General features: G+C 54.6%; 1 protein-coding gene across 6 annotated transcripts in view; it reads left to right on the top strand.

Annotated features, from left to right (window-relative positions):
- Window positions 1–14977, top strand: part of RIN3 (Ras and Rab interactor 3) — a 118108-nt gene extending 103131 nt beyond the window's left edge. For 2 of the 6 annotated variants that reach the window (XM_022576245.3, XM_022576246.3), the window contains exons 8-10: window positions 5588–5719; window positions 10889–11052; window positions 13827–14977. In XM_022576245.3, coding sequence (XP_022431953.1) covers window positions 5588–5719; window positions 10889–11052; window positions 13827–14147 — 617 coding nt within the window. In that variant the 3' untranslated portion in view covers window positions 14148–14977. Of the gene's footprint in view, window positions 1–2098; window positions 2231–4763; window positions 5002–5587; window positions 5720–10888; window positions 11053–13686 lie in introns of those variants that run through there. The other 4 variants (XM_089908139.1, XM_089908140.1, XM_089908138.1 and 1 more) reach the window with 4 other exon arrangements.
- The last annotated feature ends 719 nt before the right edge of the window (window positions 14978–15696 follow it).

Genomic DNA, 15696 nt, shown 5'->3' on the forward strand with positions numbered 1-15696 from the left:
GCACCCACAGCCTGTGTGGCTGACTGGCTTGTGGGCTGAGCTCTCGAAGAGGAACCCAGGGAGCTGGAGTGATTTCCTCAGGGATCCACTGTTGCTCAAAGCAGAGCTGAGACTTAAGCAGCATTTGAAAAAGCACGAACAGCCCAACAGGGTCGCTTTGGGAAGCTCAGTGGGAGAGAGGCTGGCCTCTCGCCTCACATCAGCCACAGACTAGAGGGAACTTCCCTCCCTCGGGCTCCAGCTCTTTCATCCGTGCAGCTGGGAGTTCAAACTAGACCAGTGGTTTTCCAACTGGTCCTGGAGAACTCTCGAGGGACTCGAGGGACTGGGGACATCTTGCAAGGGGAAGGGGGGAGGAGGGTAAACAGCAAACCAGCCCTGCTGTCCGACTCGATCAACCAGAGCAGCCAAGTTCTGTATAAGATCTACCCCTTAACGAAAGGATTCCACTGCAAAAGGAAATTTAAAACCTCCTGTTCTAGAGGCTTTCTACTTCCTGCCATCCTGTGTTTTTATCAGATAAGTTCATTCATTCAACAGTTCAACAAACATTTATTGACAGTATGGATGTTAACAGGAAAACCCAGCCCCTGTTTTTAGGATGGTCACAGTTCAAGTGGAAAAACAGAGCATTCAACAGGCAACAACCATGCAGTGAGATAAATGATATTCATTCATTCATTTAGCAAGTATATTTATTTATTTATTTTTTAGATGTTGGGAGTAGGAGTTTATTAATTAATTAATTAATTTTTGCTGTGTTGGGTCTTCGTTTCTGTGCGAGGGCTTTCTCTAGCTGTGGCAGGCGGGGGCCCCTCTTCATCACGGTGCGCGGGCCTCACTATCGCGGCCTCTCTTGTTGCGGAGCACAGGCTCCAGACGCGCAGGCTCAGTAGTTGTGGCTCACGGGCCTAGTTGCTCCGCGGCATGTGGGATCATCCCAGACCAGGGCTCGAACCCCGTGTCCCCTGCATGAGCAGGCAGATTCTCAACCACTGCGCCACCAGGGAAGCCCTGTTTAGCAAGTATATTTATTAAACACCTACTACTGTTGAGGCATCGGATATAAACAGTGAGCACGATAAAGTCCCTGCCCTCGTAAAGCTTTCATTACCTGGGGAGAGACAGCTAATAAACAAGGAAACAGAAATAATACAAAATATATCATCAGATACTGAAACAGGCCACTAGAATGAATAAAACAGGCTAAGCAGTCTGGGGAGTGTGAAGGAGTTTGCTCTTCTGGGTTGGGAAGTCAGGGGAGGCCTCTCTGAGTTAACATGTATTTGTTTTTCCATTCTTCAATGACAAGCCCAGGGAAACCCGTTATAAGGGCACTGAACCTAGCTGGTGGGGAGTGGGGGTCTTGGGTTAAAACTTCCTGGAGGAAGGAAGTGGCTTCAGGTGGGAATCGTGGCGGAGGGTTAGGGCCAAAGCAGCCGTGTGCTGCCCCAGGATCGTTGCACCAGCCACACCCACTTTCAATAAGAGCCCAGTCAACACATTTCAAGGGGCAGTTATGATAAGATGATAGATTCTTTCCTCTAAATCGGGGTCTGCAGGCCAACTCTGGCCTGCCACCTGATTTCGTAAATAAATTTTTATCGAAACAGCCACGTTCATTCATTTACACAGTGTCTCTGGCTGCTTTTGTACAATGGCTGAGTCAAATAGTTGGGACAGAGACCATGTGGCCCATGAAACTAAAAATATTTACTATCCAGCCCTTTACGGAAAAAAATTGCCAACCCCTCTTTTAGAAAATGCTTCCTAGAAGACAAAACTTTATTTTTAATCCAGCCACTTGTTCGATGCTCACAAGGGCTCTGAGTAACAGACTGAGTTTTGTTATTACCTCTGGTTTGCAGATAAGAAAAGTGAGGCTCAGAGGTAGTGGCCCGAGATCACATAGCTGGTTAAGCGGCCGAGTCGGGGGGCCTCCTAATCCAGTGTCCTCACGGTTTGTGAGACCCAGGTGTGCACGCTTTGGCTCATTTTTATCAGAGCTCTTCTCCTCCAAAATCCCCCAGCTTATGAAACACGCATCAGGTCCCCAGCCAGCTCTTTAAACTATAATCGGCTCCCCCAACATCTACAGATGGAAAACAGATGTGACTTTGGCAAAAAGAAAGCAGGAATCAGCAGGAAATGCAGGCTGCAGCCCAGCAGGCCTTTCAGAGGTACAGCCTGATGGATGCGATCCCTGATCCACGCAAGACAGATGTTTCGACCACAGGTGAATTATTTGGCAGTTGTGCCCCAGCCTCCCAGTGTTGCTGCCTGAGGCCCCACTGTGTGCAGGGCTGAGCCCCGAGCCCTAAGCCTTGGGCTCCAGGCTTCAGGGAAGGAGAATGCAGCCCTAACTATCCCTAGGATGTCGGGTGGGAGCCAGTGCATTTAAATGATGCTTAAAGCTTATGTTTGTCCACAAATAGCTCTCAGGTCAGGGATCCTGTGTGGGCATTTCTCACCACATCAGGGAAGAGAGACCCAGATTCTGCTGACCAGCTGTGGGGCCTGGAGCAAATTTCTCCCATCCCTGAGCCTCAGTTTCCTCACAGTGTGCTAAGTCAGCGATGAAACGAACCATCTCATGGGAGCTAGCCGTCTGCCTCTCTTCCCCACTCCATGCTCATGTTGGTAGCTTGAAGTTGGCCGTTGTGGAAAGATTTATGCCATGCAAATTGGCAAATGCAGCAAATCAGAACTTTTTTTTTTTTCTTAGGAGAACCGGTTGTTAAGGATTCCCGTCACACCACTGTCTAAGGCCCATAATGGATCCTAGTTTCCTTGACCATGGCCCCAACCATGGGCAAGACAGAGTGGTGCCTGGTGGGAGCACATGTGGGTCCAGTTCAGCTCACTGTCAGTGTCCTGCATCCCAAGCCCTATGCTGGAGGCTGGGAAGGCAGTGACGGGGCAGAGGCTCAGAGAGATTAAGTGACTTGCCCGAGCTCACATAGCCTCCAACCCTGCCTTCAGGGAGTTCACAATCCGAGGAAAAGGGCAGGCTCTGAAACAGTCAAGGGTGTGGGCACTACAGCAGGAACCATCCACCTGTGCTTGAGGATGTGGGAGGGCCACGAGAAGTTAGTAAGGGAAAGGTAGGGAGGGCGGTCCAGGCAGAGGGAACCGTGTGTGCAAAGGCACAGAGGAGTGAAAGTGCGCGAGGAGTTCAACCGAGATTCAGCACAGTGGGGTGTCCCATGGCAGTGTGATGGTGGCAGAATGCCATTCGGAGTTGGAAGTTGTCGTTCTGACTTCCCCCTAATGGGGGAAGGAGTCCTGGAGGAGTCTGTGTAGAGGCCCATCCGAGTCAGCGCCAGGCCCGAGCTCTGAGCTCTTGCTGGGAGCTCAGCATTCATTCATTCACTCACCCAGCACCACCTCTGCCGTGCATGCTCTGTGTACTGGGGAGATGGAGAGGAAGTGCTCACCGGTAGTTGGAGGGACAGACCTGGGATCGAAGGAGTCCCCTGCAGTGGGCTAGCTGAACGCAGTGTCATGGAACCAAGGAGATGGGCCCCAAAGCCCTTCCTGAGAATCAGCCGAGATTCTCAAGAAGGGCTTGGGGAGAAGAAGAAAAGGGCAAAGCACTTTCCATCCCCACCACGCACAGAGCCGCAGTCCAGAGGGCTTCCTTCCCCATCTCTCTAAGTCCTCAGACCTTGGGCTGGAGCTGGACCATCCTTCTGGCTGAACGTCACTGTCCCTTCAAGCAGGGTTTCTCACCTTAGCACTATAGACATGTGGGGACTGAGTAATTCATCTTTATGGAGGGCTGTCCTGTGCACTGTAGGTTGTTTAGCAGCGTCCCTGGCCTGTATGCCAGTAGCAAAAGCAACTCCAGACATTGCCAAATGGCCCCTGAAGGGCAGAATCACCCTGGTTGAGAGCTACTGCTCAAAAGCAAATGAACTTGCCTGATTGTACTTTTGGGTGAGCTATTAATACAATACCAAGAAAAAATTGGTGTTCTTGGAGGCGGAGTAAAAATTCAATCAGCTCTTAACCAATGCATGAGTTACAGGTGAATTCCAAAAGGCACAGAACTGTTTCACATCCATGCTGCTGGACATGCCTTGTTCCCTAATTCATAAATCAAACAAGAAAAGAATCTCCCGTGTGCCAGAATTCTAATGATTAAATTATCAACGTGGAAGACAACTGCAGGCACAAAATAATCTTTCCCCAGGAACTCTATAGTCGTGTCTCAGGCTCATAAATGTTTATAGAAGATGTTCTCCAAAACTGACTGACTCTGTGCACAGGCACAAGAACCTTGAAAGAAATGATCAGAGAGCTCAGAGCACAGAGCTGGAATAAGAGGAGCGACATTCTTCCTTAGTGGGCATTTCCATGGAGGCGGTATAGAAGCACTCCACTGTAAATCACTTCCTAGAATTCTCACCAAAACCCCATTGGATGTCATGCTATCTGTGTCAGTTCACATGTGTCTGGAAATGCAGGCTCAGAGAGCTAGAGCACTTAGCCCACGGCCTTATAGCTGGTAAGGAGTCCGGGTCTGACTCTGCTTCTCAGTGCTGTGTGTCACCAACCCCATCAGCCGCTTCATTTTACAGGTGGAAAAACTGAGGCCGCCTGAGAAAGCAGAACAGATATGTCAATAATAGCTCACTTTTCCATTGCGCTCCATGGGTACCGAATCACTTTCGTATTCTTTTTCTCATTTCATTCTCTCAAAAAACGTGAAAGGCCGTCAGGGCATCTTTTTTTGTTTTTTTTTTTTGTTTTTTCTTTAGTGGTACGCGGGCCTCTCAACGTTGTGGCCTCTCCCGTTGCGGAGCACAGGCCCGGACGCGCAGGCTCAGCGGCCATGGCTCACGGGCCCAGCCGCTCCGCGGCATGTGGGATCTTCCCGGACCGGGGCACGAACCCATGTCCCCCGCATCGGCAGGCGGACTCTCAACCACTGCGCCACCAGGGAAGCCCCCGTCAGGGCATCTTTTAGGCCCACCTCCAGCCCCCTCCTTCCCCAAGGTATCTATTACTGTCAAGAGGCTCTGAGCCCCGGGAACATCTCCCACAAAAGCAGTAGTGATGTTATTCCTTTCAGAGGTATTTACGTTTTAGAAGAAACCCTAGGGAAAGGGCACTGCTTAACCCAAAAGAATGAAGGTTGGAGGGGAAACTTTAGGCCTGGTAGCATCTGGTCGAGGGAGGGCTTCACTTCTGCAAGTGGAGAGAGAGATGTGTGGTTCCCAAAAGACGTCAATGTTAGACAGACATCTGCTTCTGGGTGCTTCCATGAATAAGTGTGACGTGAACTTAACTGAAGGCGTTGCAGGGGAAGAGCTGGGAAAGGGGAAGGGGCTGGGTCTTGCCCACGCAGCAGAGGGCACTTTTCTCAGTTCCTTCTTCCTAAACCCAGACTGTGTCTCAGGCCTCCCGACCAGGCTGATCCCAGGGTCACCCCCTGTCATGAGAGTCAGGAGAAAACAGGAAGGCTCCTCTTCCAGGGGTGACTACCCCCCACCCAGCAAACCACCGTCCCCTTGCCCTGGGCAGGGAGCGGCTCACAAGGAGAGCCTCACACTCACCACCTTCTGCCTCCTTCCTCTCCCAGGGAAGTCCTACGGGGCAGACGACTTCCTGCCGGTGCTCATGTATGTGCTGGCCCGCAGCAATCTCACGGAGATGCTTCTCAACGTGGAGTACATGATGGAGCTCATGGACCCTGCCCTGCAGCTGGGGGAGGGTAAGTCACCACCCCAGGCCCATCTCCGGAACCCTGGGGCCCATCGCCCACTCCTGACCCAGCCACACCAAAGGCTTGCTGGAGGGCCCAACAATTACCTCCTGGATGCCAGACTCCACTAAGCCCTGGGACACAACAGTGCCTGACACAGCCCCTGTCCTGGGGGACTCACAGACTAGCAGGGGAGCTGGGCCAGGAAAGAGACCTTGTCACCTATGCTAGACAAGGGAAGCCCAGAGAGTACCAGAGCACGTTACTCAGGCTGTGCAATCAGGGAAGGCTTCCTGGAGGAGGTGATGCCTGAGCTGAGCATTGAAGGATAAATAGGGGCCAGTCAGATAAAGAAGGGGAGAGGCAGTCTTTACAAAGGGAACAGCAGTTGCTGGCAGTGTACAGGATAAGGGAACAATGGTCAGCTCTTAGACAGGGGTGGCCCTGGGGACTCAGCCCCCTGCTCATCCAGATCTGGGCCAGGTACCCGTCAGTGGGAGGAGGGTAATGCTGTGGTGTGGGCAAGAGGCCATGCACTCTCCTGTAGGATGATGGCAGGGGTGTAATTTGTCCCACCCTCACCTTCCCTTCCCTTTCCTCCTTCCTACCACTTCGTCCCGTACACTTAGCCTCGGCCACCCCTCCACCAAGAATCCCTGAGGTGCAGCCATCCCAGATAGCAGTTCTGAGGGAGCCCCAGGCTCCCTCTGAGACACCACCCCCAAAAGGGTGAAGAGACTCTTAGGCCCCCAGTGGCCCCTTTGGGCTTTGTGGTTCTTGAGATAAGCTGGCCCTCTTTGCATCTGTTTGCATTTTTAGACTGTGTCGGTCTCTGGGGGGGACAGTATGACGTGGCTGGTTCTGTGAGTTCTTGGAAGCTCAGGGGAGCGTGTAAAGCTGTGCAGGACTGGCCCGCCCCCGTGGATTGCTGTAGAGTCATAGAGAGTGTCAGGGAAAGAGCCCTTTGGCGGGTGGAAGGATGGAGCGAGGCTGTGGGGCTCTGCACTTGATCTCAGCACTGGCCGGCTCTCTGGCAGTGGTCAGCCCTGCCCTGGCCGCCGTGGCTCCTGTTCCGTCCACAGCCTGCATCCTTGCTGCCAGACAGGACTCCAGGCCAGGCGCAGCGGCGAACAGGGACAGGACAGGGACATCCTTGGCCCAACTACCCTCTCCTTATGGACCTGAAGCCCCCCGCCCCAATCCTGTCATAACCTCCTGCGATCCTTCTTCCTGTTCCCGAAAGCCACGGGGGGTTCGGGTGGGAAAGCTGAGGTCCTGCAGGCAGGAGAGCTAGTCTGTTCGGGGCTACATTAAGTATTTTTAAAAATTGAAGTATGGTTGATTTACAAGGTTGTGTTTCAGGTGTACAGCAAAGTGATTCAGTTATATATATATATATATATATGTTTTTCAGATTCTTTTCCATTATAGGTTATTACAAGATATTGAATATAGTTCCCTGTGCTACACAGTAAATCCTTGTTGCCTATCTATTTTATGTATAGGACTACATTAAGTATTTTTGAGGCAAGCCAAGTACAAATGAATACATAAAGATCTTAAACATTCCACATTTTCTGACCCAAAGCTGCCTGAATACCCTGCAGCCTGCCCCTTTTAGACTTAAGGGTCAGAGCCCCTGCCCCACCTCTGGACCTGTGGGGAAATTTCTAAGGGATCTATGAGGTGTTTGCTGGAAGAAAAGATGGCAGGGCAGAGCCTCGCATGCCACCACGTACCGCCCCTCCCAGCAGACCCTGCCCAGGGCAGCTCTGAGGACCATGCTGCACACACCAGGAGGTGGGCTGTGTGGCATGGGCGCCTCTCTCTCTTCCTACGCCCATAGCCAGGGTGGGAGGTCACAGCAGCCAGGACAGCCCAGCCTCACAGGTGTTGGACTCCAACAGAAGGATGACTTGGGGGTCTGCAGCATGGGCAGGAGCTTCCACCCAAGTCTGCCAGCTGGTAGACCTCCATCTAGACATATCTGGGCCCAAGAGCAGGAGGATGGAGCGCCCGGCGGGCAGTGTTCCTGAGTTTCCCCAGCTTCACCCTCCTGTCTTTGCTGGGGGGTGGCCCACAGGGTGCTCCGTCACCAAAGCCTCTGAGGTGCAGTGAAAAGAGGGGCTTGCCTGGGAGGTGGCGGGGTGGGGAGAAGCAGAGCCCCTGCTGGCCAGTCCCCGCCCGTGATGCTCTGCCGAGTCAGACATGCCCGGGACAAGGGCAGGCCCCTGGGAAGTCCCTGCTCTTGAGAACTTGTTACTCCATCCTAAGAGGAGAAATAACACAGGGTGTAGAAAAAAGAGCAGTTTGGAGGCTGGATTTGGTCCCAGTTCTGCCTCTGATTGGCTGGAGACCTTGGGCAAGTCACTTAACCTCTCTGGCTTGGAAAAGGGAAGGCATTGGGCTAGATTTGGGGTTTTCAGACCATCTGGGCACCTTCTGCAGAGGCAGCTGGGGGAAGGATGAGAGATGGAGGGGGCCTCTGCCTTCTTGTGTTTCACAGTCTGAACAAACACATCTGCATTCACCAAAAAGCCTGCAAGACCGTCACATTCTTTCAACCGGTTCCCCGTGCTGGAATTTGGCAAAGATTGTGACTGGGTCCCACTTTTTCGCAGCAGGCTTCTGGAGAGTGAGAGATCAGGGACTTCCTGTAAGAAGTAGAGAGGAACTGAACACTGACCTGATGGGACCCTGACCCCTTTCTCCCCCGTCTCTCTGCAGCTCCCACCACTCTGGGCAATTACAGGGCAGATGGGAGACCCAGGCAGCTGCTGGGCACCTGACTGGAGCCAGCTCAAAACACAAACCTCTCCAGAAGCACCCTCATAGATTCCTTTGCCCACATCCCGTCTGCACCCTGGCTGACAGCTGGCCATCCTGGGCTAGTAATCTCTTAAGAGAGGCAATGAGGTTTTCCCATCAATGGACAGCACCCTCTCCCTGAAGAGAACGCTCGACTCCAAAACTCACAGTGCGAGGAGTTGCCTGTCACCTAGTGGTCATGGCAGGAACTGCAGGACCCCCAAGTCCAAGGGAAGTCTACTGGGAGAGCCAGGAGGCCGTAAAAAAAAAGCAGGGCTTGAGCAGGCAGGAGTGCACTGGCAGGGCTTAGAGTTCCTCCCCTTTGCCCAAGAGGGTGGGGAACCTCCAGAACAGCTCCCTTAGGTCACCTAACCACCGTGCAATACTCGCATGTTACCGAGCACTGCACTTTATGTGTATTGATCTCATTTACTTCCCTTAACGTGATGGATTTTGCAGATGAGGAAATGGGAGCATAGAGGACACTAACTCACCTGGGAGCACAGGGCTCTCTGCCGAAGACTGAGACCTAAACCCTGCTCTCCGACTCCAAAACTGACCATTCGCAGTCAGCACACTGCACTCAGCTCCTCCCTTCCCAGCCAGGGGGGGATGTGATCACGATGGGAAACAGGACCATGGGGGAATGCCAACTAGAGGACAGGGCTCTCTGCCAGCAAGGGCTGGAGGCACCAAGGAAGGCTTCTTGCACACCCAGGCTTTGAGCTGGGCTGGAAAAGGAGACCCATGAGAGGTCTGCTGGCCCTTCTCTGATAAGGGACACCAAGCCAAGTTCCATGTTGGCCTTGATATACCTATTTCAAAAGCTGTCTTCTTCCTACACTGCCATGCAAGGGCGAGTGATCCTGTGGCAATAAACCCCTTTATCTCGTCCCCCGCCCACCCCAGTCAGGGTATGAACTTTTCCCATACTGGTTGTGAAATTTGTAGGAATATGTAGACAGCTTCATCCAGTGGAGCAGTTAGGAATGCTTTGGGCTGCAAATAATTACGATATAACTAATAATGGTTTAAGTCAGAGTGAGGGACTGGTTTGTCTCTTGCATCAAGAAGTCCTGGGGTAAGCAGCTGTTAGATAATGTGGCAGCTTTTAGCCCTGCCATCAGGAAATCGTAGACCCAGCTCTTTCCATTGCTCTTCAGGATGTGAACTTTTGTCTTTGTGCCTATCACCTCTGATCACAAACAGCCGCTGTGCCTCCAGGCTCACCTCTGTGTTCCAGAAAAGAGGAAGGGGGACAGACAAAAACCAGAAGGGATACAGTAACTGAGTCTGTCCCTTGCAAAAGGCTTTCCTGGAAGCGCCACTCAGGGACTTCCACTTACATCTAAGTAGCCAGAACGGGGTCTCCTGCCCTCTACCCTGAACTACAAGAGAATCTAGGAAGTGAGCATTTTCAGTTGAGTGTGGCTTTACCCCACAAAAGTAGAGTTCAGTTAATTAGGAAGAAAGAGAAGATGGGATTTGGGTGGCTCACTAGCAGATGGGCCTCATGTCAAAACTCATTGCCCTGGTACCCAAAGGGCTGGGGAGAGGCTTGGTGAGTGGGAAGGAGGCCCAGGGAAGCACTGCAAGACCTTGGCCAGGCCACCCTGCCCCCTCTAGAGTGAGGGGCGAAACAAGGCTAGTGCTTCTGAAACATTTTAACCAAAGCCTCCAACAAGCCAAGGAGAGGAAACTTGTAAGCATCTGTGCAAGTTATTGTCTTTTATCTGAACACTTCATGTAAATTTTGTAGTCTGAAGTATTTCAAAGCTTAAATTAGGAAACATTAGGTATTAGGAATGTGTGTGAATTAACTTAAGGTAAAAAGAAATGGGGAAATAAATGAATCAAAGTTTTTACTTTCCTTAAATCTTTAAAAAATAGTGTGTGATAGTATGACCGTAATTAAAATTTTCTCCACATATTTTTAAGTCGTTTTTTAAAATAGGGTATATATGACACATACAATGTGGAGTCTCCCACCCACCCATGTCTCCAAGGCGCCCCTTTCCCCACCCTAAAGACATCCGTGGTTCTTGTGTATCTTTAGATTGTAAAGCTCATTGTAAAACTAAAAACTCATTTTAAAACATCACTTAAATACAAGCAAGAGTTACGTCCCAAAAGGAACGAGCTTTGATCAGGGCCGTACAGATCAGGGCTGGACTTGAAGCTTGTGAGGCTGCGGTGGGCACAGAGCTGAAGTTGGGCCGGTGACCAACGGGGCGGCAGGCGCCTCCTTGCAGCGGCGATGGGTGGGGCTTAGAGAGGTGGGCGGGGCGGGCCGAGCTGGGACCAGCCCCCTCCCTTTGGGGGTGGGCGGAGTCGGTCCTGGCTCAGCCTCCACACCCTTTCCCCCCGCAGGTTCCTACTATCTGACCACCACCTACGGGGCCCTGGAGCACATCAAGAACTACGACAAGATCACGGTGACCCGGCAGCTGAGCGTGGAGGTGCAGGACTCCATCCACCGCTGGGAGCGCCGGCGCACGCTCAACAAGGCCCGGGCCTCCCGCTCCTCCGTGCAGGTGACGCCTGGGGCAGAGGGTGGGAGGGGGGACGCCTGGGACAGACGGTGGGAGGGGGGACGCCTGGGACAGAGGGTGGGAGGGGGGACGCCTGGGACAGACGGTGGGAGGGGGCCGGCGGACCTTGCCCCAGACCATCCCTACTGCCCGCCGGCTAACAAGCCTGACGCCGACTGGCTGCTCTGGCCAACCGGCCCAGCCCCCAGGGGCGTTCACGTGGGAGGCAAAGACACCGGCTCTCGCCTGCCAGCGTGTGCCCAGCCCAGTGGCGGTTGGGGGGTGGGAGTGGAAGTTAAGGGGTGGAGACTACAAAAGTATCAGCAGGCCTCGGTGGGCAAGCATGGTAGGGATATGGGACACTTATCCACTCTCCCTTAGCACCTATGATGTCCCGGCAGGCTGTTAGGGCTGGAGATGTGAACAGCAAGTCGTCCCAGTGAGAAGCCCACGAGGGCCCATTCCCACCTGTGCTTCCCACCCATTCCCATTCCTGCCCCTCATTCCCTATGGTCTGGGTTAGATGCCCTCCTCTGTGCTTCCTGCTGCTCCTTCGCCCTTCACAGCACATATACACTGTATTGTAACCATCTGTGTATGAAGCTATCACCCTGAGAGAGCAGGGCCCATTGCTCACGTGTCTTAGGGGTCCCAAGCCCAGGGCCTGGGACAGAGTGAGACTGGGGTGCATGCAGAATGGCCAGAGTTAGGACTGTGAGCCAGGCTGCAGCCCAGAGCTGTAAACAGCTCTACAGACTCACTTACCTGGCACCCAGAGCTCGCTGGACCTGAACCCCACGCCCGGCTTTCCAGATGGCCTTTCTGTAACCAGCAGAGCCCAGGCCTGGGAGGCAAGAGGCTCAAGGTATGGACCCAGCTCTGTACTAGCTTGCTGTGTGACCCCGAGCAGTGTCTGCCTTCTCTGGGACTCAGTTTTCCTATCAGCTCAGGGGGACTCTGGACTCTTTGAGCTCTGCCTCCCCAGTACCTGTTCTAGGCGGCCAAGCTGATGTCCCCTCTCCTCTAATCAATGGTGTCTTGATAATGTTTAGTAACTGGTTCTCTGGGGAGGGAAAAAAAAAACCCTCTGATTTCAGCTTCTGTCGATTTCCATGGTATAAATGCTCCCACCATGGCTGATTTCAAGCTACTAACTTGGCATCACTGAACTTGGAGTTGGGAAGCGGGTATGAGCCAGCATGAGTTGGCAAGTACCAGCTCCAGCACACCACCACTCCCCACCGCCTCCTGGGACAGCTGTCCCTCCACCAGCTCTTGGAATATGGACACTCTTGGTCCAAGCCTGACCCAGGCATTCCTTACTTCTTGCTTCCACCCTGTGGATTCCCAGTGCTGAGCCAGGCAGAGCATCAGTGCCTCCCGCTTAGGGAGGCGAAGCTCAGGAAGAGGCTTGGGATGGGGAGTCTTCTCAGCACTCTTTCTGGGGTATGGGGAGGTCACCACCCTCTTCCTCCTCCCCCGGTGCCTCCTCTGCACCCCATGCCCTAAATCCCTCCCCTGGGAGTGAAAGCCCGGAGCTTGACCGTCATCAGGTGTAAAGGGCCCTTGGGAGGCCTAACGGGGGACAAGGAGAGCACAGGCAGCCACTGAGACCCAAGGAAGTGGGTGGGCTTTCCTCTCCCGGAAGAAAGACTCTTGACACAGAGCCTGCCCTTCACATGCATTCACTACTCTGCAGCCATAATTACCACCGTTCTGAAGCGGTCATCGCCCTCATGGTCCGCCTCCCCCTCATCAGGAGACGGCTGTGCTGCCACCGTCCTTCCACGAGGGGGCAGCCCTGCACACACCACTTCCTACCCGTCGTCTGGGTCCTCGGGGGAAGGGGGACTCTTCCAGGCTCTGAGCTAGTTTTATGTGCTTCCTCACAGCCACGTAGTAAGGACTGGTTTTATCCCCAGTTGACAGTTGAGGAAATGGAGACTCAGAGAGGTGTAGGTCACACAGTGGGAGCAGATTCAAAGCCAGGCAGGGACTCCTTCCACCATCTCTGGTGGAGGAAGGTGCGAGTGCGATGTTCTGTGCGAATGCTCCCATCCCCAGCCTCGCAGGCATCGCCTCACCCTTGCCCACGTAGCTTATGAGGTGCAACTCCTCCACCTGTCCTAAAGCCCCCATCCTTCAGGCCCAGCTCCCCAATCCCTTTCCCCTAAGTCTTCTCCCCCGCCCTTCCCTGCCTGCCTGCTCTCCCTCGGAACACCACGCTTCTCACCCCCAGGCTCTTCCAGCCCTAAGGCCTGAACTGTTCTACCTGCCTTAGCTGCCCCAGCTGAGCCATGGATGCTGGGGGTGGGTCTGAACCTCTGGTTTTATTTATGCTGCCCTGCGTGCCCAGCATAGCGCCTGGGAGGAAGAGGGGCTCAGGGAGGAAGAGATGAGAAAGTGAGTGACAGATGAATAAATGATGGCGAGCCCGTGGACTAGCCACCAGGGGGCGGGCGCGCTCACTCATTGCCGAGACTGCAAGCCAACCGACTGACCTGGAATGGTCGGCCCCATCGAGAGCTGAGGCTCAGAGAGGGAAGGCCCTTGCCTGAGATCACACAGCAGGGTCAGCTGCAGGTGCCCCGACTGCCAGCCTCACGACCCCTCCTGCCATCCATCCGCTCTCTACAGAGAGGACCCCTGGGGTACAGAGAGGACAAAGGAGTTGTTCAAGACCACGCAGCTCCTCACTCCTGTCCAAGCTCCCAGCATCGGGACGGGGGGTGAGACCCGACGCCGGTGACCCACGCCCCCTGCATCTCGCCCCGTAGGACTTCATCTGCGTGTCGTACCTGGAGCCCGAGCAGCAATCACGGACGCTGGCGTCGCGGGCGGACACGTTGGCCGAGGTGCTGTGCGCTCAGTGCGCAGAGAAGTTCGAGGTGGTGCAGCCCCAGGACCACCGGCTCTTCGTGCTGGTGGACGGGCGCTGCTTCCAGCTGGCCGACGAGGCGCTGCCGCACCGCATCAAGGGCTACCTGCTGCGGAGCGAGCCCAAGCGCGACTTCCACTTCGTGTACCGGCCCCTGGACGGCGGCGGGGGCAGCGGGGGCCCGCCCTGCCTCGTGGTGCGGGAGCCCAACTTCCTGTGAGGCCGGGGCTGCAGCCCCTCCAAAGGCAGTGTTCACCCAGGCGGAGAAGCCGTCAGAAGACCCGGCCCGCGCCCTCACCCCACACACTCACACTCAGCCACACCCACACACGCACGCACACACTCTCCCAACAGGAATGCCCACACATCACACGTGCTCACAACCCACTGAGCGCGCGTAGACCAGCGTGGCACTTAAGCAACGTGATCAGTGGCCCCCAGCTTGCTTCCTGAAGGAGAGTCATAGCCCCCTAGAGGCCACGTTATTCATTAGGCAGAAAGGGAAACGGCTCAGAGGGAGAAGGGGCTCTCCAGCCCCCTGAAGCAGAGTCCAAGCCCGGCCCCTGTTCACACACAGCCCCTCAGGCCAGTCCCTCTGCCCCTGCCCCCCATGCCCGCCCGATCCTCAGTCTTTCCAGGGGAGGGCTTCCCGTTTCCCCAGGACTGTCCTCAGGAGGAGTGGCCCGGCCCCAGCTGCTCCCACGCCCCTCTTCCCACAGGATGGAGCTGGGATGCTCTGGACCCTCCCAGCATCTCAGGAGCATCTCAGGGTGTCTGAGGAGACAGCCCTTCCCCGATCCCTACATAAGAGCCTGCACTTGGCTCTCAGCACCCACAGCCCCGCCGCAGCTCCCAAGCCCCTCCAGGAGCAGCCAGACGTGCACTGGGACCTCCAAGTGAAGCCAGCTCCGTGGCTACGTGGGTGAGCGCAGCCTCGGCCACGGGGGATATTGACAGGGCCGTTGCCTTGGGGGGCACCCCAGGGCTGTGGCACCTGTGGCAAGAGGCACCGTGTGGGGAGTGTTTAATAAAAGCCCTTTTGAAAAGGCGTCTCCTTTTCCCCGGCTAGAGCTCTGCTCAACCAGCCAGGCCCCCCGTTAACAGCCTAATCCCCTTCCCAGGTGGAGTACAGAAGACCACCTCCTTTCCACCGAGGGCCCTATGTTTTGACAGAATCTGCAGCGTACTCTCAGCCCTCCGGGCCCTGGCCCCTGTCTGCCCCTCAGCCTGGTCATCTCCTGTCTCCTCCCACCCACGGTTCCCATCATTCCTGCCTCTGCCGCCTAGCCCAGGAATACCGTTCCATATAGTCTTTGCGTGGTCAAACTCTCTTTATCCTTCAAAGCCCGTCTCCTCCCCCTGGAGGAAGAAGTCAGCCTTCTCTGACTTCCTAGGCTGGCCAGATAGTCCCTGTCTATGGCCCCCAGCCCCCTCGGATCATCTCTCACAAGAGATAGCTCATCAAATTGCATTTGTCTGTTGATATTTCTGCTTTCTCCACCAAATTTGGACCCTTCATGTCTGTGTCCTCAGCACTGATGAAAATGTGTGTTTGCTGAGTGCCTGTTAAATGTCAGCACGCTGCTAGGCCCTGGGAAACAGCAGAGCACAGGACAGACGGCGCTCACGTGGAGCCCCAGTGTGAACAGCAGTGAGCGGTGCGCCCAGGGCAGGTGGGCTGGACTCACCCGGATTATACCCCTGGGCAGCAACCAGCTCGTTCACCAGTCAGCAAACATCTGTCGAACTCTGGCTCCAGGCCAGCCCTG

Source organism: Delphinapterus leucas, chromosome 2 (assembly GCF_059928025.1).
Source record: "Delphinapterus leucas isolate spDelLeu-1000000601 "Yukka" chromosome 2, BTC_Dleu_Yukka2, whole genome shotgun sequence".
Lineage (NCBI taxonomy): Eukaryota > Metazoa > Chordata > Mammalia > Artiodactyla > Monodontidae > Delphinapterus > Delphinapterus leucas.